Source organism: Schistocerca piceifrons, chromosome 3 (assembly GCF_021461385.2).
Source record: "Schistocerca piceifrons isolate TAMUIC-IGC-003096 chromosome 3, iqSchPice1.1, whole genome shotgun sequence".
In the NCBI taxonomy this organism is placed as follows: Eukaryota; Metazoa; Arthropoda; class Insecta; order Orthoptera; family Acrididae; genus Schistocerca; species Schistocerca piceifrons.
Window position 1 is genome coordinate 533,288,868 of NC_060140.1, and position 26,135 is coordinate 533,315,002.

Genomic DNA, 26,135 nt, shown 5'->3' on the forward strand with positions numbered 1-26,135 from the left:
CAAAATATTGAAGCCCTTGTCAACTACAATGTTGCAATTAGACAAGCAAAGGAGGAATCTTGGAAGGCATTCTATGAGGAAGTGGAGAGCATGGCTGCTCAAGCCAGACTTCACAAAAGCCTCACTAGTGTACCAACTAATCCAGGAGGTATGTTGAGGAAGGAGGATGGGGGATATACAAAGACAGCACATGAGACGCTGGAACTGCTCCTCAAAAATCACTTTCCTAAATACGTTGCTGGATAACATAGACCAGAATTTGATCCCTGAGAGATAATGGTTCTCAGGCGCTCAAAGAGAGGACTGGGAATCGACCAAGGAGTGTATTGACTTCAGTAAAATCCAATGGCTGGTGGGAACATTCCAACTGTTCAAGTCACCTGCCCCAGATGGAATCTTTCCAACTCTCCTGCAACAGGTCAGGGTTAGCCTAACAGCAGGAATAATTCCCAAAGCCCAGAGGGCAGTGAAGGTTGTCTTTATTCCAAAGCCAAGGAGAATTGATCATGCCAAGGCCAAGGATATGAGACCAATCAGTCTGTCCTCCATCATTCTTAAAACATTGGAAAAACTGGTTAATGTACATGTTGGGGAGAAGGGGCTAACTAGGTCTCCTCTACATTCAAACCCACATGCATATCAACCAGGTAAATCATGTGAGACAGCTCTCCATCAACTCATTGGAAGTGTGGAAAAAACACTTCACTTTCAAGAAATAGCCCCCTGCATGTTCCTGGACACTGAGGGGGCTTTTAGTAACACAACCTTCGATTCCATGGTTAGGGTAGCAGAGGTGCAAGACCTAGTGGATTGACTAGGGCCATGCTTAGTGGAAGGAAGGTAGAGGCCACCATGATGAATGAAAAGATGGTAATTAACACCACTAGAGGTTGTCCACAAGGGGAGTTTTGTCCCCTCTATTATGGAACCTAGTGGTGAACGAACTCATTGAGGAACTAAATTCCACACAATGCTTTTGAGAAGGATACACAGATGACCTTGTCATAGTAGTACTTGGCAAATTTACTGACACAGTTAGGAACATGGCATAAGGTGCACTGGACATTGGGCAAGACTGGTGCATTAAACAGGATCTAAGGATTAATCCTAATAAGACTGTTGTGGTACCATTAAAGAAAAAGCATATCCAACACTCAAGTTGGAATCTAAAGCTTTTCAATGAAACTCTACCTGTGAAGGGGATAGTGAAATATCTAAGGGTAACTTAGATGAGAAACTAACATGGACCCCTCACATTAAGAGCATCTGCTCCAAGGTGAAAGGTACTCTAGAGTTCCAGAAGGGCTTGTGGCAAAAACTGAGGCCTGGATATACACTATGGTGGTTAGACCTAGGATCTCCTACGGGGCCACAGTGTGGTGGAAGAAGGCAGAACAGCAGGTTGAAGCTAAGGAGCTTGCTAAGGTACGGAAACTGACCTGCTTAACCATAACAGGTGGAATTATCAGCACACCAACCACTGGGATGGAAGCCATGGTGGACGTGCGTCCACTACACCTTTGGGTCAAGATGAAGGCAGCAGCTGGTGCATGCAGACTCAAAACTGGTAAAAACTGGATCTCATTGGGATATCCAGAATCACTCACTAAAACAGAGAGTGAGGTAAAGATAAGAATGGATGGGGAAATGCCGGCTGATTATATAACAACTCCCAATTGCTTCAGCAAGCAATATAATAATTGGAAGCAGGGAGCAGTGGGAAAAAAACAGTTCGGCACTGTACGGGGGACATTGTCTGGTTCACTGATGGGTCAACATCAGACCAAGGCACTGGGGCCGGGGTGTATGGGGTTCAGCCAACACTTGAGGGCATCATCTCTCTAGGAAAACTGGCCTCGGTATTCCAAGCTGAAATTACTGCAATCAGGGCATGTGCAGATGAGAATATGCATAGGTCCTACAAGGACCGTAGCATCTACATCTATTCAGATAGCCAGACAGCTCCTGCAACAAGATCTAAGACTGTTGCATAATGTACAGGGCTCTGGTGGAGCTAGGGTGAAGCAATAGGGTAAACCTACTGTGGGTCCCTGACCACTCAGGGATCAGTGGCAATGAACAAACCAACAGATTGGCCAGGAGGGGGCAAAGAATCCATTCATTGGACCGGAACCTGTCCTGACAATCACCAAGGCTATGATCAAATTATAACTATGGAACTGACTTAGAAGACAACACTAAGAATACTGGGCAAAGGTTTTTAAATAAAAACATGGTAAGGTAATAACGCTAAAGTCATGTTTTAAAAGAAACACTGTAATTCTGGGCTTGAACAGGAAAAAGATTAAACTCATGGTTGGACTGATGACCAGCCATGGGAATTTAAAAAAACACCTACATACAATGGGTATAACGGAAGAAGACCATAATGTAGGATGAGAGTGAAGAAATTGCATCACACCTAAACTTCGAATACACAGCATTGGAGAACAAGACACACAGAATTTTCAGGACAACTAGACCTGAAGAAATTGTGTCCAACAAAGAATTGGTAAAAGGACTCCTTGCACTATTTAAGGGCATTGGTGGGCTTCACTAGATATACAGGAAGCGATACTGCACAATAAACTCGGTTTCGGTGCAGTTAGTGGCGGGCTGGACCAAAGTTGTTTTAGCTTCCCTGCCAAAATCAAATCAAATCAATCATGTCCTGAACCTGCATTATTGTAGGGACTGTATTGATCACTTGATGGTGGTGGTGGTTAGTGTTTAACGTCCCGTCGACAACGAGGTCATTAGAGACGGAGCGCAAGCTCGGGTTAGGGAAGGATTGGGAAGGAAATCGGCCGTGCCCTTTCAAAGGAACCATCCCGGCATTTGCCTGAAACAATTTAGGGAAATCACGGAAAACCTAAATCAGGATGGCCGGAGACGGGATTGAACCGTCGTCCTCCCGAATAAGAGTCCAGTGTGCTAAATTGATCACTTGAAATTGATTGGTAGGGTGGATGGTTTGGGGTATAAAGGGACCAAACTACATGGTCATCAGTCCCTTTTTCCTGATGCAAGCAAGGTTCAAGGTACAGAAACACCCAACACCACACCTAAAAATAAAATGAATGGGATGAACAAAAAAAATGGGGAAAACATACACCACAAGGAAAAGTAGAAGAAGGAATTAAAACCATGGAGCAGATGGTCTGGGCTGGCTGATCACAATAACAAAAGAGGATGAGCCAGCCACTCTGCAGCACACTAAAATGTCCACCACAAAAAAGACAAGGCAAGATGAACACATGTAGGGAAAAGATGACTACCAAGACAAACAAATGCAAAGAAAGTGTGACAGATATAAAATGGAGGGAGGGTGGTGACCTCAGAGAGAAGGCTAAATGCACACCCTTTGATGGTACGATAAAAAACCCCCTCACAAATAAAACGTAAAACTAAATCTGCTGTTGAGGCACTGTCACCCAACACTGAAGGTAGGGTGCTGGGAAGGTTAAAAGTCCACTGCAGAGCAGCTAAAAGTGGGCAGTCCACCAAGATGTGGATGACAGTCATATGTGAGCCACAGTGACACTGAGGTAGGTCCTTGTGATGGAGGAGGTAGCCATTTGTTAGCCATGTATGGCCAATGTGGAGCCGGCAGAGAACCACAGAGTCCCTGCGAGATGTCCACATGGAGGTCTTCCACGCGTTCATAATCTCCTTAAGGGCACGCAGTTTGTTGTGCATACTGAGATCATGCCAGTCTGTCTCCCAAAGCTGAAAAATCTTGCGGCATAATAATGACCGCAGGTCAGTTACAGGGATGCCAATCTCGAGAAGAGGTTTCCATGTACCCTGTTTGGCCAGCTTGTCAGCAAGTTCATTTCCTGGGATTCTGATGTGGCCTGGGGTCCACACAAACACGACAGAACAACTGGACCATTCCAGAGCATATGTAGACTCCTGGATGGTCGCTACCATAGGATGGCGCGGGTAGCACTGGTCGATAGCTTTTGGCTGCTTAAGAAGTCAGTACAGAGGAGAAATGACTCACCAGGGCATGAGCAGATGCACTCAAGAACACGAGAAATGGCCGCCAGCTCTGCAGTGAAGACACTGCAGCCATCTGGCAAAGAGTGCTGTTCAATATGTCCTCCATGAACATATGCGAAGCCAACGTAACCATCAGCCATTGAGCCATCAGTGTAAACCACTTCATGGTCCCAGCACATGTCAAGAATCAACAGGAAGTGACAGTGGAGAGCCACGGGGTTAACTGAGTCCTTAGGACGATGTGAAAGGTCCAGGCAAAGCTTCGGCCTAGGTCCTAGGTGTACACCATGGCGGTGTACGTGAATGGAACTCGAGTACAGGTGGTAAAGGCAAGGACTCCACTTCAGACAGAAGAGATCGGATGCGAACCGCAATCGTAAGTCCTGACCTGGGCCTACAATGCTGGAGATGAACAGCCATGGATGGGAAAAGGAGATGGTATTTCTGATGCTCAGGAGAACTACAAATGTGTGCAACATAACTGGCGAGCAGTTGTGCATGCCTAACCTTCAATTGCAGGCCTCCGTCTTCCACCAGGATGCTGGTCTCTGGACTCGTCCTAAAAGCTCCTGTTGCAAGTCGAATGCCACAATGGTCCAATAAATGCAATGCTGAGGGTGCTGCCAAACATAAACCACACTCCCATAGGCAAGGCAGGATTGAACAAGGGCTCTGTAGAGCTGCAGCCGCATAGAGCGATCTGCATCCCAGTTGGTATTCCTCAGGCAGTGGAGGGCATTGAGGTGCTGCCAGCACTTCTGCTTCAGCTGATGAGGATGAGGAAGCCACGTCAATTGGGCATCAAAAACCAGTCCTAAGAATCAATATGTCTCCACTACCGTGAGTGGATCATCATTAAGGTAAAGTTCTGATTCTAGATGAACGGTATGACACCGACAGAAGTGCATGATACACAACTTCGCGGTTGAAAACTGGAAGCCATGGGCTAGAGCCCATGACTGCACCTTGTGAATGGCTCCCTGTAGGTGCCACTCGTCAACACCAGTACTAGAGAAGCAGTACGAAATGCAGAAATCGTCTGCATACTTAGAAGGTGCGACCAATGGCCCAACCGTTAATGGCCACTAAATATAGAGATACACTCAATACAGAGCCCTGCAGGACCCCATTCTCCTAGATATGGGGGGAACTATGGGAGGCACCAACTTGGACATGGAAAGCATGGAGTGATAGGAAATTTTGGATAAAAATCGAGAGTGGGCCCGAGAGATCCCACTCATATAATGTGGCAAGGATGTTGCCAGGTCATGTCGCAAGCTTTTTGTACATAAAAAAAGACAGCAACCAGTTGTTGGTATCTGGGAAAGGCTGTTCGGATGGCAGACTCAAGGGAAATTAGATTCACAATGGTAGAGCATCAATGACGGAAACTGCCCTGGCATGGAGCAAGTAAGCCATGTAACTCCAGGACCCAACACAACTGCCGACTTACCATACTTTCTAACAGCTTACAAAGAACGTTGGTAAGGCTGATGGGCCGATAGCTATCCACATCAAGCAGGTTTTTACCGGGTCTGAGCACTGGAATGATGGTGCTCTCCCACCATTGCGATGGAAAGACACAATCACACCAGTTGAAGATGACAAGGAGATGTCGCTTGTAGTCGGACGAGAGATGTTTGATCACCTGACTGTGGATCCGATCTGGCCCAGTAGCTGTGTCGGGGCAATGTGCAATGATGTTCAGGAGCTCCCACTCTGTAAATGGAGCATTATAGGGTTCACTGTGATGTTCAGTGAACAAGAGGGCTTTCCTTTCCATCCACTGTTTGAGGGTGTGAAATGCTGGGGTGTAATTCTCTGATGCAGAAGCTCAGGCGTAGTGCCCAATGAAGTGCTCGGCAATTGCGTTTGTGTTGGTATATAACACACCATTGATGTTAATGCCAGTAACGCCTGTTGGGGTCTGGTACCCACAAACACGTCTGATCTTCGTCCAGACTTGGGAAGATGACATATGGCACCCAATGGTTGAGACGTACCTCTCCCAACACTCCTGTTTCCATCTTTTTATAAGCTGGCAAACGTGGGCACGGAGCCATTTAAAAGCTGTTAGGTGCTCTAGGGAAGGGTGCCACTTATGTCGATGTAGAGCTCGCTAATGCTCTTTAATGGCCTCAGCGATTTCCGGTGAGCACCAAGGTACTGACTTTCCCTGGGGCACCCTAAAGAACAGGGGACCGTGTTTTCCATCGTAGAAACGATCGGTCTAGTAACCTGCTCAACTACCACATGAATGGTACCATGTGGGGGTGGTTGGTTGGTTGGTTTGGGAAAGAGACCAGACAGCGTGGTCATCGGTCTCATCGGATTAGGGAAGGATGGGGAAGGAAGTCGGTCGTGCCCTTGCAGAGGAACAATCCCGGCATTTGCCTGGAGTGATTTAGGGAAATCACGGAAAACCTAAATCAGGATGGCCGGACGCGGGATTGAACCGTCGTCCTCCCGAATGCGAGTCCAGTGTCATGTGGGGGTGATTCAACAGTGACAGCAGAGGCGAAAGCATCCCAGTTTGCATTGTATAAAGCCCATCTTGGTAGACATCCAGGAGAATAGCACTGGGGGAGAGACAGGAAGCTGGGAAAGTGGTCACTACCACACAAGTCATTGTGGGCTCTCCAGTGGGCAGATGGGAGAAGTCCTGGGCTGCAGAGGGATAAATCAATGGCCAAGTAAGTGCCATGAGCCACACTGAAATGTGTGAAGGCCCCAGTATTTAAGAGGCAGAGGTCGAGTTGAGACAGTAAAGTTTCGACATCTTTACCTTGGCCAGTAAGAACAGTGCCACCCCACAAGGGGTTCCGGCTGTTAAAATCTCCCAAAAGTAGGAAAGGTTTACGCAGTTGATCAATCAGTGCAGCCAATGCGTTCAGGGGTACTGCACCATCTGGAGGAAGATATACGTTTAGACAGTTATTTCCTGTGTCGTCCTTATCCTGACAGCCACAGCTTCAAGAGAGGCTTGAAGGGGCACAAGTTCACTGCATATCGAGTTCAGGACATGGACACAAACTCCAACTGACACTCTATTATAGTCAATATAGTTCTTGTAATATCCCCTACAGCCACGAAGGGCAGGGGTCTGCATTGCTGGGAACCAGGTTTCCTGCAGGGCAAAGCAGAAAGCACATGTAAAGCTTAACAGTTACCGTAGCTCAGCCAGGTGGTGGGAAAAACAGCAGCAATTCCACTGGAGGATTAAGTTATCGTGAGGCTAGGAAGAAATGAAGCACACAAGGAGGCAGGTTATGCCTCAGGGTCACCTGCTGCCACTGATGAGTATTTGTATCCACTCCTACTGTGGATGCGGCATCAGTAAGATCCAGGTCCTCAGGGGATGCTGAAGTCTCCACCTCATCCGCAGGTGCAGAATCGGTAGGGAGTGATGGTGTTGGGGCCACCGGAGGGTCCTTTTTCTTAGCAGACTTCTTTGTTTGCTTGCCCTCTCACTTCTCTTTAGGGGCTTGCTGGGATAACTTATCCAAAGGAGCTTCAGTCACGAAGGAATACCGTGAAGCTCTTCGTCCACAGCTTTTGGCTCCTTTAGTCACTGGCGAGTGTCCATTGTGGCATTAGTCGAGACCTTGGGAGAGAGGGTCCCAAAAAAAGTGGCAGGTCAAACCATAAAATGGGACTTGAACGTATAGGGCCAAAAAGTGTGGGACTACTTTTAGTCACCTCTTACGACAGGCACGGATATCTCCCTATTATAACCCCGGACCCGCGGGGGGCTACTTGAAACTGAATAAGTATTATTATTGATATTATTATTATTATTATTAAAGGAAAGAGAGTTATAAAATAACATTGTAAGTGATAAATGCTAATTTTTACATATATGAGAACTTAAGAAAATTTGTTTACCTGCATGACAGACTGAGCTCCACTTCTGCTGTCGGAGAAGATGCAGATCCTGGCACAAACTTTGCCATGTTGTTGAGATTAACACACTTATCTGAGAATCAAGACATATCTGAAATAACAATTATTGTGTACATTAATTCCTCAATTAGCATGTTATGGAATAAACATTGAAATTAACAAACAGAACTAAACATAATATTTCTACACCTCTTTAAAATTGTGAACATGACTGGCACTCACTCACAGCCAGAATACTTGCATTGTGGGTTGTGCATTACCAATCATGTGACTCATGAACACCTCATAGACCAACTTCACAAACAGCCTTGGTACTGTGGATATGTCAAATTATTTCCTTTTTCTCACAGTCATTAGTCCATCAATATTGCAAATGAGCATTTTTGGAACTTGAAAGAGGAAGAAGAAAACTAGCAAGTTGAAACTCTCACACTTCCCATGGCATATGCAGGTGGTCCATTGCCTGTTAGAGCTTCAGGTTCAAGTCCTGGTACAGCACAAAATATCAGCATAACACAAAAAATTTAATTACCATATACTCCACATACAATAGAACATTGCTTTTTGCCAGACAATACTTGTGCTCTTGCTTCATGTAGACGTTTCTTTCATTCCAAATATACCTCAGCCTTTAAGTAGACAGCCTATTTTGGAACATGTTAAATAATGTGCACTAGTTACATCCAAAAATTTACAGGAAGAAGCATTACACATGTCTATCCTCAGAATCTTTGGGAAAAGCTACAGTCAGGGACAGGATGCTTCTGGGGGAGAGGAACCTGCATCTGGGGGGGGGGGGGGGGGTTGGAGAATCTGGGTTTGGGGAGGAGGAGGGCGTAGGTGCAGGGGGTTGTAATTTAGGTTGAGGTGGGGAAGCTAGGTTCAGCAATGGCAAAAGGACACTAGGGTTGGGGGGTGGGGGAGGGGGCGGGGTGGGGGGTAGTGCAAATAGATGTGTGTGTGTGTGGGGGGGGGGGGGGGGGAAGGAGCTGGGTTCGGGGGTTGACAGGAGACCTGGATCAGAGGGGGAGGGGGGCAGGGGCAAGTGGGTCTGGTGGGTGGTGGAAACTGGTCAAGGACAGGGGAGTCTGCTAACTGGGTCTGAGAAGGTGGAGGGAAAATGATCTTCTCTTCAGTATTGCTTTGTTTCGCATATCATTAGTTGTTTTACCTTTAATAGTCCTGTGTGGTATACTGGAATTCATGACATGCTCTACATGCCCATTATTTAAGCAATGACAGATGTGATGATGTGGCTTAAAATGTTTTAACCCTAATCTGAGAAGATTGTCTGTGACTGAAACCGTTCGATATTTGGGTTTTAAATTAAAACAACAGCTGATGGCCAAACATGCATTTTATATATTACTTGACGGTTTTTAATAGTCACCTTCCAACAACATTTAGAAGGAAAATGGGTCTGAGAGGGGGGGGAGGTTATAACTGGGTCCAAGGGTGGGAGGGTAACCAGATCCCAGGCAAGGGGGAATGGGGTCCAAAGGGCGAGGGGAGGAGGGGGTGGGGACTGATTCCGAGAGTGGGGGGGGAGGGGGGGGAGGAAAGTCCAAAGGTGCAAGAGGAGAGCCGGGCTCATGGGGAGAGCCAGGTCTGAGCGGCAAGCTGGGTGCGAGCGGGGCAAGCTGGGTGCGAGCGGGGCAAGCTGGGTGCGAGCGGGGCAAGCTGGGTGCGAGCGGGGCAAGCTGGGTGCGAGCGGGGCAAGCTGGGTGCGAGCGGGGCAAGCTGGGTGCGAGCGGGGCAAGCTGGGTGCGAGCGGGGCAAGCTGGGTGCGAGCGGGGCAAGCTGGGTGCGAGCGGGGAAAGCTGGGTGCGAGCGGGGAAAGCTGGGTGCGAGCGGGGCAAGCTGGGTGCGAGCGGGGCAAGCTGGGTGCGAGCGGGGCAAGCTGGGTGCGAGCGGGGCAAGCTGGGTGCGAGCGGGGCAAGCTGGGTGCGAGCGGGGCAAGCTGGGTGCGAGCGGGGAAAGCTGGGTGCGAGCGGGGAAAGCTGGGTGCGAGCGGGGAAAGCTGGGTGCGAGCGGGGAAAGCTGGGTGCGAGCGGGGAAAACTGGGTGCGAGCGGGGAAAGCTGGGTGCGAGCGGGGAAAGCTGGGTGCGAGCGGGGAAAGCTGGGTGCGAGCGGGGAAAGCTGGGTGCGAGCGGGGAAAGCTGGGTCCGAGGGGAAAGCTGGGTCCGAGGGGAAAGCTGGGTCCGAGGGGAAAGCTGGGGTTGAGGATGTTGCGGCAACAATGTCTGTCCTGACTTTCCCACCCTCTGAAAGGTGGGTAGGGAAACTCCCTATGAAATTCTGATGCTGGAATGTAAATATTATAAATATAAATATCAGTAATATAAATATTTTTACTGTGAACTCAGTTTATATCGTTGACCTTGTGCTGCTGACCAGACACTTTCTTCATGACTGACCATATGGTTTTAACTTTATCCTGTGAATTAGCTATTCTATTTGCATACCCCATACTCTTTGCCTTCTTAATATCATTTTCAAGCACCTTACAATACTGTTTGAAATGGGCTACGGTAGCTCGATTGTGACTACTTCTAACATTGTAATATATTTCTCACTTTGTTCTACACAATATCCTTATCCCTCTAGTCAGCCACCCAGGCTGTCTTTTACTGCTAGTACCCTGTTTAGAATGTTCTAATGGAAAACAACTTTCAAAGAGCATCAGAAATGTGTTAAGGAAAGCATTGTATTTGTCATCTATGTTATTGGCACTACAAACATCCTGCCACTCTTGTTCCTTAATAAGGTTTAAAAAACTCCCTATTGCCATTGGATTATCTTTCTACATAGTTTGCAATTATATATAACAGTTGTTTGAGTACAAAAAGCATTTTAGTGTTAAAATTTGTGCATCATGGTCTGAAAGGTCATTCATCCTTTTACTAATAGAATGCCCATCTAATAATGAAGAATGAATAAAAAAATTTTCTATGGCTGTGCTACTGTTCCCAAGCATCCTGGTTGGAATAAAACACAGTCTGCATCACATCATATGAATTTAGGAGATCTTCCAACATCCTTTTTCTTGAATGAGATTTTCACTCTGCAGCGGAGTGTGCGCTGATATGAAACTTCCTAGCAAATTAAAACTGTGTGCCGGACCGAGACTCGAACTCAGGACCTTTGTCTTTCACGGGCAAGTGCTCTACCAACTGAGCTACCCAAGCACAACTCATGACCTGCCCTCACAGCTTCAGTTCTGCCAGTACCTCGTCTCCTATCTTTCAAACTTCACAGAAGCTCTTCTGCATACCTTGCAGAACTAGCACTCCTGGAAGAAAGGATATTGCAGAGACATGGCTTAGCCACAGCCTGGAGGTTGTTTCCAGAATGAGATTTTCACTCTGCAGCAGAATGTGCGCTGATATGAAACTTCCTGGCAAATTAAAAATGTGTGCCAGACCGAGACTCGAACTCGGGACCTTTGCCTTTCGCGGGCAAATGTTCTGGCAACTGAGCTACCCAAGCACGACTCATGACCCGCCCTCACAGCTGCAATTCTGCCAGTACCTCGTCTCCTACCTTCCAGACTTCACAGAAGTTCTTCTGCATACCTGTTGGTGCTTGTATGACAGCGTGACCTTCACATTCACTTTTGTGCACTCCTGCCAGACTACTATTGACGTACCAGGGGCTCTTTTTCATTGGTCTCTGAAGATATACAAAAGAAACAGCTAGCAGTACAGAGCAGGAGAGTGTTACTGCAACAGCATGCAGTCTGCTTTCTGTGTGCTCAATGTTTGAAATGCAATGAACACTTGCATGAACAAATCTTGGCTATTTTGAGCAGAGCTGAAAACATATCAAAACTAAGTTGACATGTTTAATACAGAAAACATGCTGTTTCTGATGAATGACCTGCTTCGAGGGTGGCTTTTCAGATATATAAAGAGTTTAAAATTACCTAAATATAGAGAAAAAATTTTATGGTGCAAAATTTGCCTCCTATTATTTCAAGAACCCTCACTTCCTAAAACCCATATTTTGCACATCCGACAAAGAAACTAATAGAGAATAAACTCTAAAAAGCTGAGCTTTATACGAAATTTACTTCTCAAAATAATTCTACTTGAAATTAGAAGAATTTTCTTTAGGAAGAAATTTCTTGAGGACTATACCAAATCTCTTGGAGTCTGTATTCCTTATACTGTCTGATCTATTGAACTAGAGTGTCAATTCTCAGAAATGTAGGATTAACTATTCAGTGAAAGACATCATCTAAAAAATGACGAAAACCTTTGAGCCCTCAATGAAAAATTTTGAAATTCTTAATGTAAGGGGGCTTTGGCCATTTACTCCAAATTGAAAACTAAGACTGTGAAATTAGCTATAAGATGAAAACGCAGTTTCAGACAAATAATATGGGCCTGAACTATGGACTTGTTTAAAATGCCAAAATATGTGAGTCAGTTTGCTATAGCCCACGTAAAATCAGTGCAGAGCGTGATTACCGCAAGCAGCAATGCTAAATATGGTTATGGTAAGAGCATGTGTCACAGTTTCCATGCCTATTGATCACATTTTCTCCCAGATAATGACAAAATGGGAGCATCAACTGTCGTCCATACTATTGCAACAATCCACAACAGGCAGGGCACAAAATAAGTATTGGGCTAAACTTACTTCGTGACGCCACTGCCAGCACCAGCAAAAAAGTCACTGAGGTGTTATACTTATGTGCCCATTCAGCTACCAAGACAGGCATTGTTGGTATGAGGCATTTGACTGGATCATCTATCCTGGACAGTATCCACAGGACAGTTTTCATTTATTCATTAATCACACTAATACATCACGGTCCAGACTTCCTTCTGCCCCCTGCACTACACTCCAGTCTACAATGCAGGTGATTGGTTGGCAGGTTTAAGGAGTTAAACAGTGTGGTAATCAGTCCCTCATACATTGGACAGTTCATCTAGAGTTAGCAACACTGTGCAAAAATTTGACTGAATTGTAATAATATCGTAGCGGTCACCCCTTGGACCAGGATTTTACGTGGGCATGGGGGCTGAACAGATGAGATGATACCAAGTGGGTAGATGAGGTGGTACTACTATAGGTGCAGGAGGCCAAGCTTGAGAGCCAGTGCGGGTGGCTGTCAAATGCCCTAAGGCGTCAGTGAAATAGCTTTGTCTAGAAACATATTTATTAATTGCAGTTTTTCAGTGTGGCTTTTCCAGTGCAGAGGAAGGTGTGCCGATTTGTTTACTTGAGTGTGATAAGGGCAGTGGACACAGCAATTTGTTGGCTACAACTGCAACATATGTCAGGACCCAGAGGAGAAGTGCTAGCATCTGAAACAGGAGCCTGTAGGCACAAGCCTACCGTGGCTTGCCAATAACTCATGTGGCCCACTCCAATGCTCTCGAAAACGGACATATGCTTAAGCATATGCCAACAGCATAACATGGATGGTGGCTGTCATGAATGCAGAAGTCCAGTATACAGCCAAGGAGGCGATACTACCTACAGAGAGGGAGGCAATACCAGACGTAGGCAGTAGTATACAATCACTTGCTATAGCTCTTCACCAGAATGCCCATGCCTATCTACATTTTTTAAAAGCCACGGAAGTGATCCAAAAGCAGTCGCAGCTTACAGCAGCTAAGTTCCACTACAGCTGGCTGGCTGTGGTCTTGGATGCAAAGTCTCCTCTCGGCAGCAGGCAGCAGATAGCAATTTGCCAAACAAGTTATCCTGGAATTAGCAAGACTGTCATTCTGTTGGAACCTGAGAAGCAGATAGGATGAACAGGCACTGAGACTTGAGTCTTCTGGAATGGTAATATTTAAGTTGGACCTCAAAGCCTGGTGATGCAGTTATTTGCTCTCATTATGGCCCTGTCTTCATTGTGGTAACTCAATTATTGTCAGTTCCCCTTGCCTTCACACTTTTTGTCAGACTGGGATGCCACAGAGCAGCTGAGCACAGAGTTTACATGTTATGGCTCCACATTACAAGGTCTTGGACCAGGTGGTCTGGTAGTAAAGCACTTGACTGGGAACCAGGAGGTTGCAGGATCAAATCCTCGCTGGACCATGGTTTTTCAGCCTGTGCTTTAACCTGGTCTTCACCTTTCAATAACGTGAGGATTTGCCATGACATATTGTTTGGATTCCACATTAAACTGTAGGTTTCCTTTCCCCGGCTGGATAACTGGAGCAGGTTAGGGGCAAGCAAGTCACTGAAGTGGTGTCCACTTGAAGGACTTACACAATGCCAGTAAGTCACATGAAATTATTATTATTATTATTATTATTATTGCACGGCACAGAATGACACACTGGGTGTTGACGTACTACACGTTTACACACACTGATTAGGGTTCAGCTTGGTGTGGAAATGTTTTATGAGCAGAACCCTGCCTTCTGCATCACTGACGCTCTTTGAGTGCCCCAGATATCCACTGAGACACACAGTATGAGCAAGATCCAATTCTCTGACATCTGCACCAAGTAATAACTTTAAAATTTATGTGCACCTGGGAGCTGCAACTGCTACACAACAATCCTCCTTTCTTCAAGAAATTTGTCCCAAATCTTACTTTCGTATCACCCTATATCATCTTCATTTTACATAGATTACATTTACACTGGTTTGCACTGTGCAGTCCTCATTAATACCTTATGGGAATGAGTTACATTACTTGTTCCCATTCAAATCTCAGATTTTTTCTCTAATACAGTCGAGATATTTCTTGCTCTACTTGCTATAATTTAATTAAATGCATTGGTACAACTGGTTTGACTTCCCACTTCTTCGTCATGGCATCAAGCCAATCTATGATCTAGTTCAAAGATAGGTATGGAGGATTGGGAACTTCATGCCTCAAGTGTAGGTAGAATTTACAAGTTACTATAAGAAACATGGCTATGCTATTTCCATTTTTGTTCTTATAAGCTATCACAATGTACAACCTTTCTCATTTTATCAGCAAGTTTTTTAGTCCACTGTTTTGGTATATGTTCTAGAACTATGCCTACGAAAAAATCATTTCCCTTGTGTTTACTCAAAGCACACATGCTTAAATCTATGCTTACCCAACAATTATTCACAGTAAAACGTAATACACTGATCAGTCAGAACATTATGACCACCAGTCTACTATCAATATAAAGCCATCTAGGCGAGGAATGACTGCTAGTCAGACACATGCATTGTCCATGTGTAGAATGGGTAAGGTGCACTATCTATCTGAGTTTGACCAAGGGCAGATGGTGATGGCCTGCAGGCTCGGCACAAGTATTTCAAAAACTGTATGACTTGTCGGGTGTTCGAGCAGTGCTGTAGAGTCTTCAACATGCAGAAAAATCAAGGTGAAACTATATCCACATTCTGTGAAGTTGGATGGCCCCGCATCATTATGGATGTTGGACGTTCGTAGGCTGGGCAGACTGGTAAAACAGGACACATGGCAAACTGGTGGAACTAACATCTTGCTTTAATGCTGGGCAGAGTACAAGTGTGTAAGTGTGTGTTAGCACACAGTGCACTGAACACTCCTAACAATAGGCCTCCGCAGCCAAAGTCCCACGCATGTGCCAATGTTAACACCACGACATCGGCAGCTACGACTGAAATGGGCACATGACCATTGGCACTGGACAATGGCACAGTGGCAGAGCATTGCATGGTCTGATGTATCCCGATTACCTTTCTCATCTTGCCGTCAGGAGGGTGCAAATCTGTCATCTTCCAGGTGAACAGCTCCTTTGCACCTGCGCTGTGAGACGGGAACAAGCTGGCGGCAGCTCCATTATGCTCTGGGGAACATTCACATGAGCATCCGTGGGTTCAGTGGAGCTTGTGCAAGGTACCATGATGGCCAAGGATTATCGTACACTGGTTGCAGACTACATACAACCCCTCATGATGATCATGTTTCCCGACGTTAGTGGCATTTTCCAACAAGATAATGTGCCACGTCACAAGGCTAGGAGTGCGGTGGAGTGGTTAGAGGGACATGGTGGTGAGTTCCAATTGATGTGCTGCACACCCCCTAACTTGCCAGAAGATGTGAACCTGATCGAGCACATCTGGGATGTGATTGAATGTAGCGTCAGAGCTCATCCTCGCCCCTCCCCCTGGGATTTACAGCCATTAAGTGACTTGTGTATGCAGATGGGGCCAGTTCCCTCCAGCAACCTACTAAGGCCTCATTGCTTCCATGCCACAACACATAGCTGCTGTTATCCGTGCCACATGTGGACATACCAGCTATTAGGTAGGTGGACATAATGTTCTTACTGATTAGTGTATACTGGTCAGTAGCTCTAATGCCCTCTCTTTTCTGCACAGTTACATTAAACATCGACTACTCCAAGGAATGGCATGCCTGCTTATACTTTTCCTTTTGAAGACCAATTTCTTTGTGCTTTTTGGCACTTCATCATGTGTATTGACTCTGTGATGCTGCACACAGTTTACACAGTTTAGGTGGTTCTACTTTCATGACAACTGATCCTTGGGATGAAGCAATGATTTTGCTTGTCTCCTTCAGCTGAAATGATGTCTCCCCTGTTTGAGTGTGCTTTTAAGAACAATTACACAATGTTTTTTTCTTATTTTCAGTTCCCATAACATTGTAAGTATCATCAAAATGACCCTTATCCTCTGGCACACATTCCTAAAAGGATTCTGTCTTTTTGGCTCAATCTTCAGCCTTAAAAACATTTTTTGTCCTCCTCCTCTTCCTCCCTACACCCTTTGGAGTGGCAACCAATCTACATCATTCCAAAATAAATGTGTGTGTACTACTTCATTATCCACAACATTCACAACACAACTATCATCAATAACTTTCAATGATTTCTACATAGTATCTACTTTCAAATTACCGTCTGTATTTCCACTACCAATGACGCATAAATCAGAGGCATTTGTACTTTCCTGTACATCTGATCCAGGTTCTACACTCTCAAAATAACAACCGTTTTCACCCAATGGCATAGACAACACTACTGCACCTAAACCAGTGTCACCCATGTTGCTTCTCAAACACTCATTTACTTCTATACAGCCCATACTTATTTTGTTCGGCACTTCAGAAACTATATTTTCGCAAGATATTGGAACTGATACAATTTGCATGTGAAGTAAACTTACAGGAACTACCACTATCTTTGATTCCTGAGATTTGCTCACCTCATCTAGTCTCAGAAAAGCACTTTTCTACCATTATTCCTGCCTTCTCACAATGACATCTAGTACTATTGCTGGATTAGCCATTTCATGTTTTTGAGTGCTGCTCATAAGCTGAAGATTTGCTCCAACAGAGCACCAATAGAAACACCCATACAAGCAGTGCATGGCATCTAGCATATTCTATTGCTGCCCAAATAATAAAGAAATATACAGTACAAAAGGGAATAACACCAGGTTCACTCTACAGAATACACTATACACAGTGCATTACTCTAGTTCTTATGGCACATCATAGCCCATCTACATTCACTACTATCTCGTGTGAAAGGCACCAACATTCACAAGTGAAAACTGGGGCTGGCACAGTCTTCGTGCATGACAATTAATGCTCAGAAAGATACAAAATTTACACCCAACAGATGTTAAACATAACTCAGGACAGTTACCCTTAAAAGCAGGATGTTCACAGGGTTGTACAAGAGTTACCTACAGATTAAAATGAACATCCCTATGATCCACAACAGCCAACGAATTACACAATTAAAACAGCCAGTTACAAGGTAAGCTAAATGCTTCTCATTCTCTGCTCACATTGTGCAAAGTGTTGACTGTGCGATGAGTTAAGCTGCTGTGGTGATGACAGGGACGTCAGAAACTGCCACTGGTCGTACCAGTGACAGCTGTAGCAGTGGCGGTGTGAGGCCCACTTGTGCCATTGTCAGCCAATTCTGATGCCAGGCATAGCTGCACTGGCATAAGGCCCACTTCTGATCACCAGTTGTGACAGTCACCCTTTGTGTCAGGGTTTTTAATGAGGATGGAGGCTGAAGGGCAGTATATAAGAAGGGTAAAAGAACAGACTCGCAAAATTACAGACCAATATCCCTCACTTCTGTTTGCTGCATAATCCTTGAACACATTCTCAGTTCAAGTATATGAGTAATAAACTTATGTCCATGAATCAGCATGGTTTCAGACAGCATTGCTCATGTGAAACACAGCTTGCCCATTTCTTACATGATATAATGTGAACTACTGATGCAGGGCAACAGGCAGATTCAATATTTCTAGACTTCCAGAAAGCATTTGACAAAGTGTCCCATTGCAGGCTGTTGACGAAAGTATATGGAACAAGTTCATAGATATGTGAGTGGCTCAAAGATTTTTTAAGTAACAGAATCGAGTATGTTTTCCTTGACGGTAAATTTTCAAGTGTGACAGGACTGCTGTTGTTCTCTATATACATAAATGATATGGAAGACACAGGAGGCATCAATTTATGGTTGTTTTCTGATGATGCTGTGGTGTATGGTAAGGTGTCAAGGTTGAGCGAATGTGGGAAGATACAGACAACTTAGACAAAATTTCTAGTTCATGTGATGAATGGCAACTAGCTCTAAATGTGGCAAAATGTAAGTTAATGTCATTTAGTAGGAAGAACAAACTTGTAATGTTCAGTTAAAGTATTATAAGTGTCATGCTTGACACAGTAAAGTCATTTAAATATCTGGGTGTAATGTTGCAAAGCAGTACAAGATAGAATGAGCATGTGAGAACTGTGGTAGGGAAGGTGAATGGTTGACTTCACTTGTTTGGGAGGATTGGATCTGTACTAGGTTGCATTGAAGGAAGAAATCAAACCACTTTAGCAGCGGGCTGCTAGATTTGTTACCAGTAGGTCCGAAAAACCATAAGTGTTACGGTCAGCCTTCGGGAACTCAAATGGAGGGAAGGTGATGTTCTTTTCGAGAAATTCTTCTGAGAAAATTTATATAACCAGAATTTGAAGTTGACTGCTGAACAATGAATGATTATACTGCCATCAACATACATGGTGTGTAAGGATCACAAAGATACGATTATAGAAAATTAAGGGCTCATATGAAGGCATATGGACAGCCATTTTTCCCTCGCCATATTTGTGAGTGGAAGAGGAAAGAAAATGACTAGTAGTGATACAGAGTTCCCTCTGCTGTACACTGTACCATGGCTTGCGACACATCGATGTAGATGAGCAGGTGACTTAGTGACACCTACAGATAAAGGAGGCTGAGTTCAGGAGCTGGTGTGGGTGGCTGTCATATGCCCTAAGGTGTCAGTGAAACAGCACTATCTGGAAATATATTTATTAGAAGCAATTTCACAGTGCGGATTGTCTTCTCCAGTGTGGCATAAGACATGATGATTTGCACAATCAAATGCGATAAGGAATGTGTCAGCTGTGGCCACAGTCTATATCATGATGCACAGCAATAGTGTCATGGAGCCAGCTGGAACAGGAGCCTGTAGGCTCACCAATAACTTGTGTGGTCCTTCCTAGCACTGCCAAAGACCAACATGTGCTTAAGCAGGTGCCAACAGCATATCACAGATGGTGGGCATTGTGAAGGCAGAAGCCCAAGACCCAAATCAGCAACACAGTGTACAGTCAGCGAGGCAGTACTATGTACAGCCAGGAAGGTGGTTCTTGATGTCTCACCCAATAGGATGTAGGCAATAGTTTGCAGTCATGAGATATAGGCCTTCACCAGGGAAAGTCTCAGGCACATCAATATATTCTAAAAGCCAAGGAGGTAACCCAACAGCAGTGGCAGCTAAGTTCTACTATGGCTGGCCGAGTTCAGTCTTGGAGGGAAATCTTTTCTTGACAGCAGGCAGTGCACCACTATCCGCCAACCAAGTTATTCTGTAGGAATCTGAGATGCGGGTGGGATGACCAGATTCTATGACTGAGATGTCCGAAAAAGTTGTTACTCAAAATGGCTGTTACTAAGCAACCATACACAAGTTTCAGTGTAGCCAACTGGTTGCACATAAACAGTAGGTAAATTGAACTAGTTTTCAACACCTACTAGGGGTGTCTTCATCAAACTGGAATGTTGATAAATCAATTTAGGCAGAGGGGTTACCTTCATAGTCTTGGATGTTATTGAATTTAGCATATGTCAGAATTCAGGAGTAAGTAAGAAACACACTTTTTTTTTTTTTTGTTTTCTCCATAAAAACTACTGCCCCGAGATACAGGCTTCCAAAGATGACACCGTGAACACCATTCTGAAGATGCAAATTTTGGAAAAATTTTTTAAATGCTGTATCTCTGTAAAAGTTCTAGATATTTTATTAGAGTTTTTTTTTATTTGAAAGATAATTGCTTTATGATTACAATGGTATCTTCTGTTTGGACATGTCTGTCAAAGTTCTTTTACTGTCACCTTTTGAATTTTATTATAATTTACAGAAATTTTTGTTTCAAAAATGTCAATCCAGAAAAGTTAGATTTTTTTCCATTGATTAGTATCGTGTAGTACTATATTCTCTGTAAAGGAGAGCTTACATTTTTAAGTTGGACAGGTTTTATGTTTAAAAATCGTTTTTTTAACTTTCAAGGGTAATATATGTATTCCCTGAAGATGTTTCTTACTAATTTCTTTGTTACAATATTTATTTCTATCATCTTTGTTGCATTTATTTCTTATCACTTTCTTTGTTGCAGATATTTCTTACACTTTTTGTAGTTTCTTGTCAGTTTCTTTGTCGTCATTGTTCAGTGCCAATTTGTTTACTCGAGAAGCTCGTAAGAAATCTGAGACCATCGAGTGAATTCTGTATTTTCATGAAGAATTTGACAGTTGACACAGTTGCAGTGTGTTTTGTGAAAATGACTGTTTGAAATGCCTTCTGACTGGGCCACAGCGGAGTGAAGTGTGCTGCCTGTTTGCATATCCATAAAAGAGTGATGTATAAGACAGACAAAAAAACAGACTTTGTTCAGGTTGGGAATACGTGTTCTCATTTGAAGACACTGTTTCAAAGTGAAGATGTTCCCAGTGATGACTTTTTGTGTTATAAATGTTTTGATGGAATAACAAGACAATGATAGTATCTAAACAAGGTGATGCCTCCAATGCTGCAGATGATGCAGATTTTGCGTCAAAAGAGGAAGAATTAAATACCCTGAATCAGTCAACTACATGTTAGTCCTGTTAAGCAACCGTGGTCAGTGAAGTCGAGTCATAAGCTCTATGCATCAAGAAAGCACAGAGAAATTACTAAAGCTATGGATGAATACACTAAAGCAAAACTGACCATACTCTTCAAAGTAAGAATTCCATCTTCAGAAGAAAATGAACCAAAGAACTCTTGCACCTCTTGCCAGGAATTTTTCGCAAATGTCTATTCAGCTGTTGCATACTGTGCATCCTACAGTGAAAAGGTGCAAGTTATAACTATTATTTCAGAGACAATTTTGAACCACATTCCATCAGTATCAAAGTACATGGTCGGCAAATAAAGAAATATGAGGTCTGTAAAAGGAGTCTTTGCATGTCCAGAGCCCTCTTATGGTCATCCTGTAGAAGCAGCTCAAGTACAAACAGTGCAGTCATTTTATCTGGTAGATAAATGGGACTGTTCTCGCCAGAGTGCCAACAAAAAAGATGCTATAACTGTAACAGTTGAAGATCAAAAAGTTGTGAAAGTGAAGAGGTACATGACTCGCAATATTAAAGAAACTTTTGCAATTTATAAGAGCAACTATACTCCTGTGAAAGGAATTCAGAAGACACATTTTTGACTCAAAGTGATGGGCAAACTCATATTGCAGGCACTTTATAGAGCAAGAAAGAAGAAATTTTGTTTGTTCGGCCAACACTTCAGAAACAGCAGGATAATATTCAGATTCACAACTTGGGAAAGGGATGTTTGTGGCGTGTGTGTATGACTGACTGGTGGATTGCAGAGATTATAGACACTAGTCATGAGTTAAACAAAATTGTAGTGAACTTTATGCTACCATATGGAACAGCTGCTGAACATAGGTTTCCAGCTGAAGGACAGCAACAATGCCATGAATGCTCACTTCCTGTTCACAATGTTTTGAAGATTGTAAGTGCTCCAGTTCCTCTCGGTTCAACAGAAAGGTATCACTCTATTTCAAAGGAGATACTGAAGCAGTGGAACACATTTTTAGTTTATTGACTGGCTAATTTCAGTACAAAACAGAGTGCACAGAAGTTGCCTTTGGACTTTTCACAAACATTTTTGAAACATTTAAAATGCTTGAAAAATGAGTCTCTTACTCCTCTTTCAAAATTAAAATTATGTTAAATAAGGCTAGGTTTTGATTTTTATGGGCCTGTTATGTTATAAAGTGGTAATAAAACAGGTTTTATGTATGGCAAAAATTTCAGTTGTTTACAAAACATGTTCAACTGAAAAGTGGAAACTCTCCTTTTCAGGGAATGTAGAACTATATAGTACTAATCAATAGAGAAAAAAAAATAAATAAAATAAAAATTTTATGTATTGGTATTTCTGAAAAAACATATTTTTGCATAAATTATAAAAAAGTTCAGAATGCTATAGTAAAAGAACTTTGACAAATAAGTCGAAATGGAGGATTTCTTTGTAAATCAAAAGCAATTATCTTTCAAGTAAAAAAAACTACACCATGTATCTAGAACTGTTCCAGAGATACAGCTTTTTCCCAAAATTCACATCTTCAAAATGGTATGCACAGTGTCATCTTTGGAGGGCTGTAACTCAGAGCAGAAATATTTTTTGGAGAAAACAACAAAATACGTGTTCCTTACTTAGTCCTTCATTTTAACATATGCAAAATTCAATAACATCTGAGACTATGAAGGTGAGATTTTTTTTCCTAGCCTGCCTGAACTGACATGGACTATGCCTTTAGCAACATTTCATTCTGATGAAGACACCCCAGTAGGTGTCAAAACCTATGTCAGTGTACCTACCATTTATGTGCAGCCAGTCGGCTGTTTTCTGTTCTATGGCCTTCCTCCAGCACGAAACAGGGACATGTATGCCTTGTCGGTACCAATCCTTGCTCTGGTGGCAGAGCCAGCACTTTACTGTGTGAATCACCTCCTCAAAATGTCTTCCATGAACAAAATCCTTTAATGGCCCATACAAGTGCAAGTCCAAGGGGGCTGGGTGAGGTGTGTCAGGTATGACAGCCAGCGATGGTCTCTCCGACCACTGCAAATCGTGGAGCTCCATCGAACCACCTTCTGATGACTTCACCCTCCGTGCCCAGTGACTAATTGTACTTCTGTCAACAGCATATGCTCCACACACCTTGCACAAGCGCTTTTTCTTTCTCTGCAGTGAGAAATTAAATGGTGGTACATTGCCTGTAACATACATCACCTACAGATGCCATTTTGCAACTGTCCTGCAGCTATGCTATCTGTCAGAAATGACAGAAACTTGGTGTGCTCACTCAGGAGACTTCAAATAATACATATGTAACGTTTTGCATTTGTAGCATTGTTTTCGGCTGAAAAAAAAAAAAAAGTGGTTCATTACTTTCTGGGGAACCCTTGTATTTAAGCCAGACATAACATCACTGTGACCACGAATGAGGTCATTTGTCCTTATCATCTGGAAGTGTCAGTGGACGCGTGTGTGTTGGGGTTTACAGGCACTCAACAGTGAGGTTATCAGTGCCCTCAGAGGATTGTCCCTACTGTCGTGTCTCAACTGCCAGTTCCTCTTGCCTTTGCACTTTCTGTCAGTGGTAGGATGCCATGGAGCGGCTAAGCTCAGAGGTTACATGTTATGACTCCATATGTAAGACTTGAAGAATGATGCATTTACCACAGATACCGACTGAGACATGCAGTATGAGCTGGATCTGATTCTCTGCCATCTGTGCTAAGTAATAACATTAAAAATTAATATGCGCATGCAGGAGTTGGACCTGTATATAGGAATTGTAAAATTGAGGCACTGAAAGCTGATGAGAAACAAACGCAAAATGAACAGAAATATATGGGGTCTGGCTAGTTTGCAGGCCAGAGAGCAAACAAAACTGCTCCTTGGCTTGTCTGTGGTGAGAGCCACCTTCCCCATGTCATCTCAGTCCTCTCACCTCTCACTGACCTAGTACTACGGTGTGACAGTAGTCATGTAAGTAATTTCTACCAGCTGGGTGGAGTGGATGTTCATAGTAGTAAAACTGTAAAGTCTTCAAATGTAATGAAGACAAGCAAGACTTATAGCAGCAAAGTAAAGTGAGAGATACTCAGATTGGTAGGTGGCGCACAGTTGAGTATCCCCTGGGGCTCACCATGAAGTGACCCTCCCACAGCTATCTCAACCCCAATCCGATACAGCCAATGTCTTAAAGACAGGAACAGAACACACTCTCTCAGAAGAAGCATAAAAAAAACAGTTCAACTATGCTTTCATCACCCCCTAATACCAAGGACAAGCCACTTTTAAGGTCCTGCCAACAGTGATGTCATTAGAAACAGAGTAAAAGATAATTATAGTGGCTGGCAGAGGAAGTAGGATTGAGGATCACAGGTCTAGCATGCAGTGGAAGGCACCCTAACCCCCAACCACCCCGACCCCACTCAAAATGAGCAAAATGAGGTTAAGAAATAAAATATGAGAATAAAAATCACCTTCTCAGAGCAAATGAGGGACCAGTTCAACTGTCCATATGTTGCCTGATAACATCAGATGCAAAGAATCTGGAAGGTGATGCTTGGCATGCACATACAGAATGGGGCAGGATTTCAGAAGGATCTGAGCTACTACCTTTAAGTACCTGCAACTACAATCGGGGTGTGGCTCATTACAGAAGATAAAACTATGGGTTCATCTAGTATAAACAATGCAGAACTGACACAGAATGGTGGATTCTTTTGAGGAGGAAATGAAAAAGAGAAGCCATGCAGCCATAGTCTCCTTTAGAATACCAAGTTTATTGGAGGGACATTAGCCTATCAAATGTTTTCCATGTGTGAAAAGTGAATGTTGAACCAGCAACTGCTTGTCTAACCAAACAATCAGCCACATTGTACCTTGGGATAACTACTTGACTTGAAACCCACATAAAGACCACTGAGCACATAGTATGACCAAGGTCTGAAAGAAGATTGGAATAGCAGACATCACATGGTGACAAGAGTAACATTGACCAATAACCAGGAGACAGCTCATTGAGTCACTACAAATTAAATTGCTGCTGAGAATGTCTGTTTAACAAAATGTAGGACTTTGTTAATGGGTTTCACCTCCCCCATATAATACTACATGTTCCCACCAATGAATGTTGCTTCTGGGTGACAGGATATGTAAAACCATATGCTGTCCGATCCATGGGTTCAGAGCCATCAGTTAAATAAAGATAGCATCCTTACACCCTTGAAGAACTGAGAGGAATAGGTGCTGAAATTTTATTGGGGGGGGGGGGGTGACAAACTTCAGGTTCTTGAGAGAAATTGATCCACATTCATGGTCTGGGTACAAAATCAAAGAAGGGGTGCATAAAGAATACGAGGGTTGACTGGAAAGTAATGCCTCTCCACCTTCGTAACTCTTCAACAGTTGGCAGCATTTGTATGCGGCAGGTACTGGCTTGTTCTGTAGCCTCTTCTCTACAGCTCCAGTTGGTAGGAAGCCTTAGCACTGAACAGTTGTGTTGTTACAGTGTAAAGTATGGAACCATGAGCAGATGGTCGGTCAATGCTATTTAAGCAACATGCAGTCATTGAATTCTTGACAGCAGAAGGTGTCACCCCAAAGGAGATTCTTCAGAGAATGAAAGCAATTTATGGTGATTGTGTTGATGTAAGTACTGTGCTTCATTGGGTGAGTAGGTTTAAAGATGTTGAGGTGGGAACATCTGACCTGCATGACAAACAAAGAGTTGGATGTCCTGTGACAGCAACCACTGAGTTTCACAAGCAAAATATCGACAGACTGATTCAGGACGATCAGCACATCGCTCAGAGAGAAACTGCAAGCACAATCAGCATTTCACAAGAATGTGTGGGTCACATTATTGCTTCGATTGGCTATTGGAAGATCTGTACACGATGGGTAACCCGGATTCTGACTCCTGAAATGAAAGTGCACAGACTTGAAATCTGCTTGGAACTCCTCTTCTGTTACAAGAATGAAGGTGACGCCTTTCTCCATTCAATTGTGACAGAAGATGAAACATGGGTACACCATTACGAGCCAGAGATGAAATGTCAGTGTATGAAATATTGACACACAGACTCGACCCAGAAAAAGAAATTAA

At 43.7% G+C, this 26,135-nt stretch overlaps 1 protein-coding gene across 4 annotated transcripts in view; it reads right to left on the bottom strand.

The window, feature by feature from the left end:
- LOC124789978 (copine-8-like) overlaps nt 1–26,135 on the bottom strand; it is a 232,275-nt gene that overhangs the window by 183,494 nt on the left and 22,646 nt on the right. For all 4 annotated transcript variants that reach the window (XM_047257521.1, XM_047257520.1, XM_047257519.1 and 1 more), the window contains exon 2: nt 7,891–7,999. In XM_047257521.1, the coding sequence (XP_047113477.1) occupies nt 7,891–7,958 (68 nt within the window). In that variant the 5' untranslated portion in view covers nt 7,959–7,999. The remainder of the gene's footprint in view (nt 1–7,890; nt 8,000–26,135) is intronic.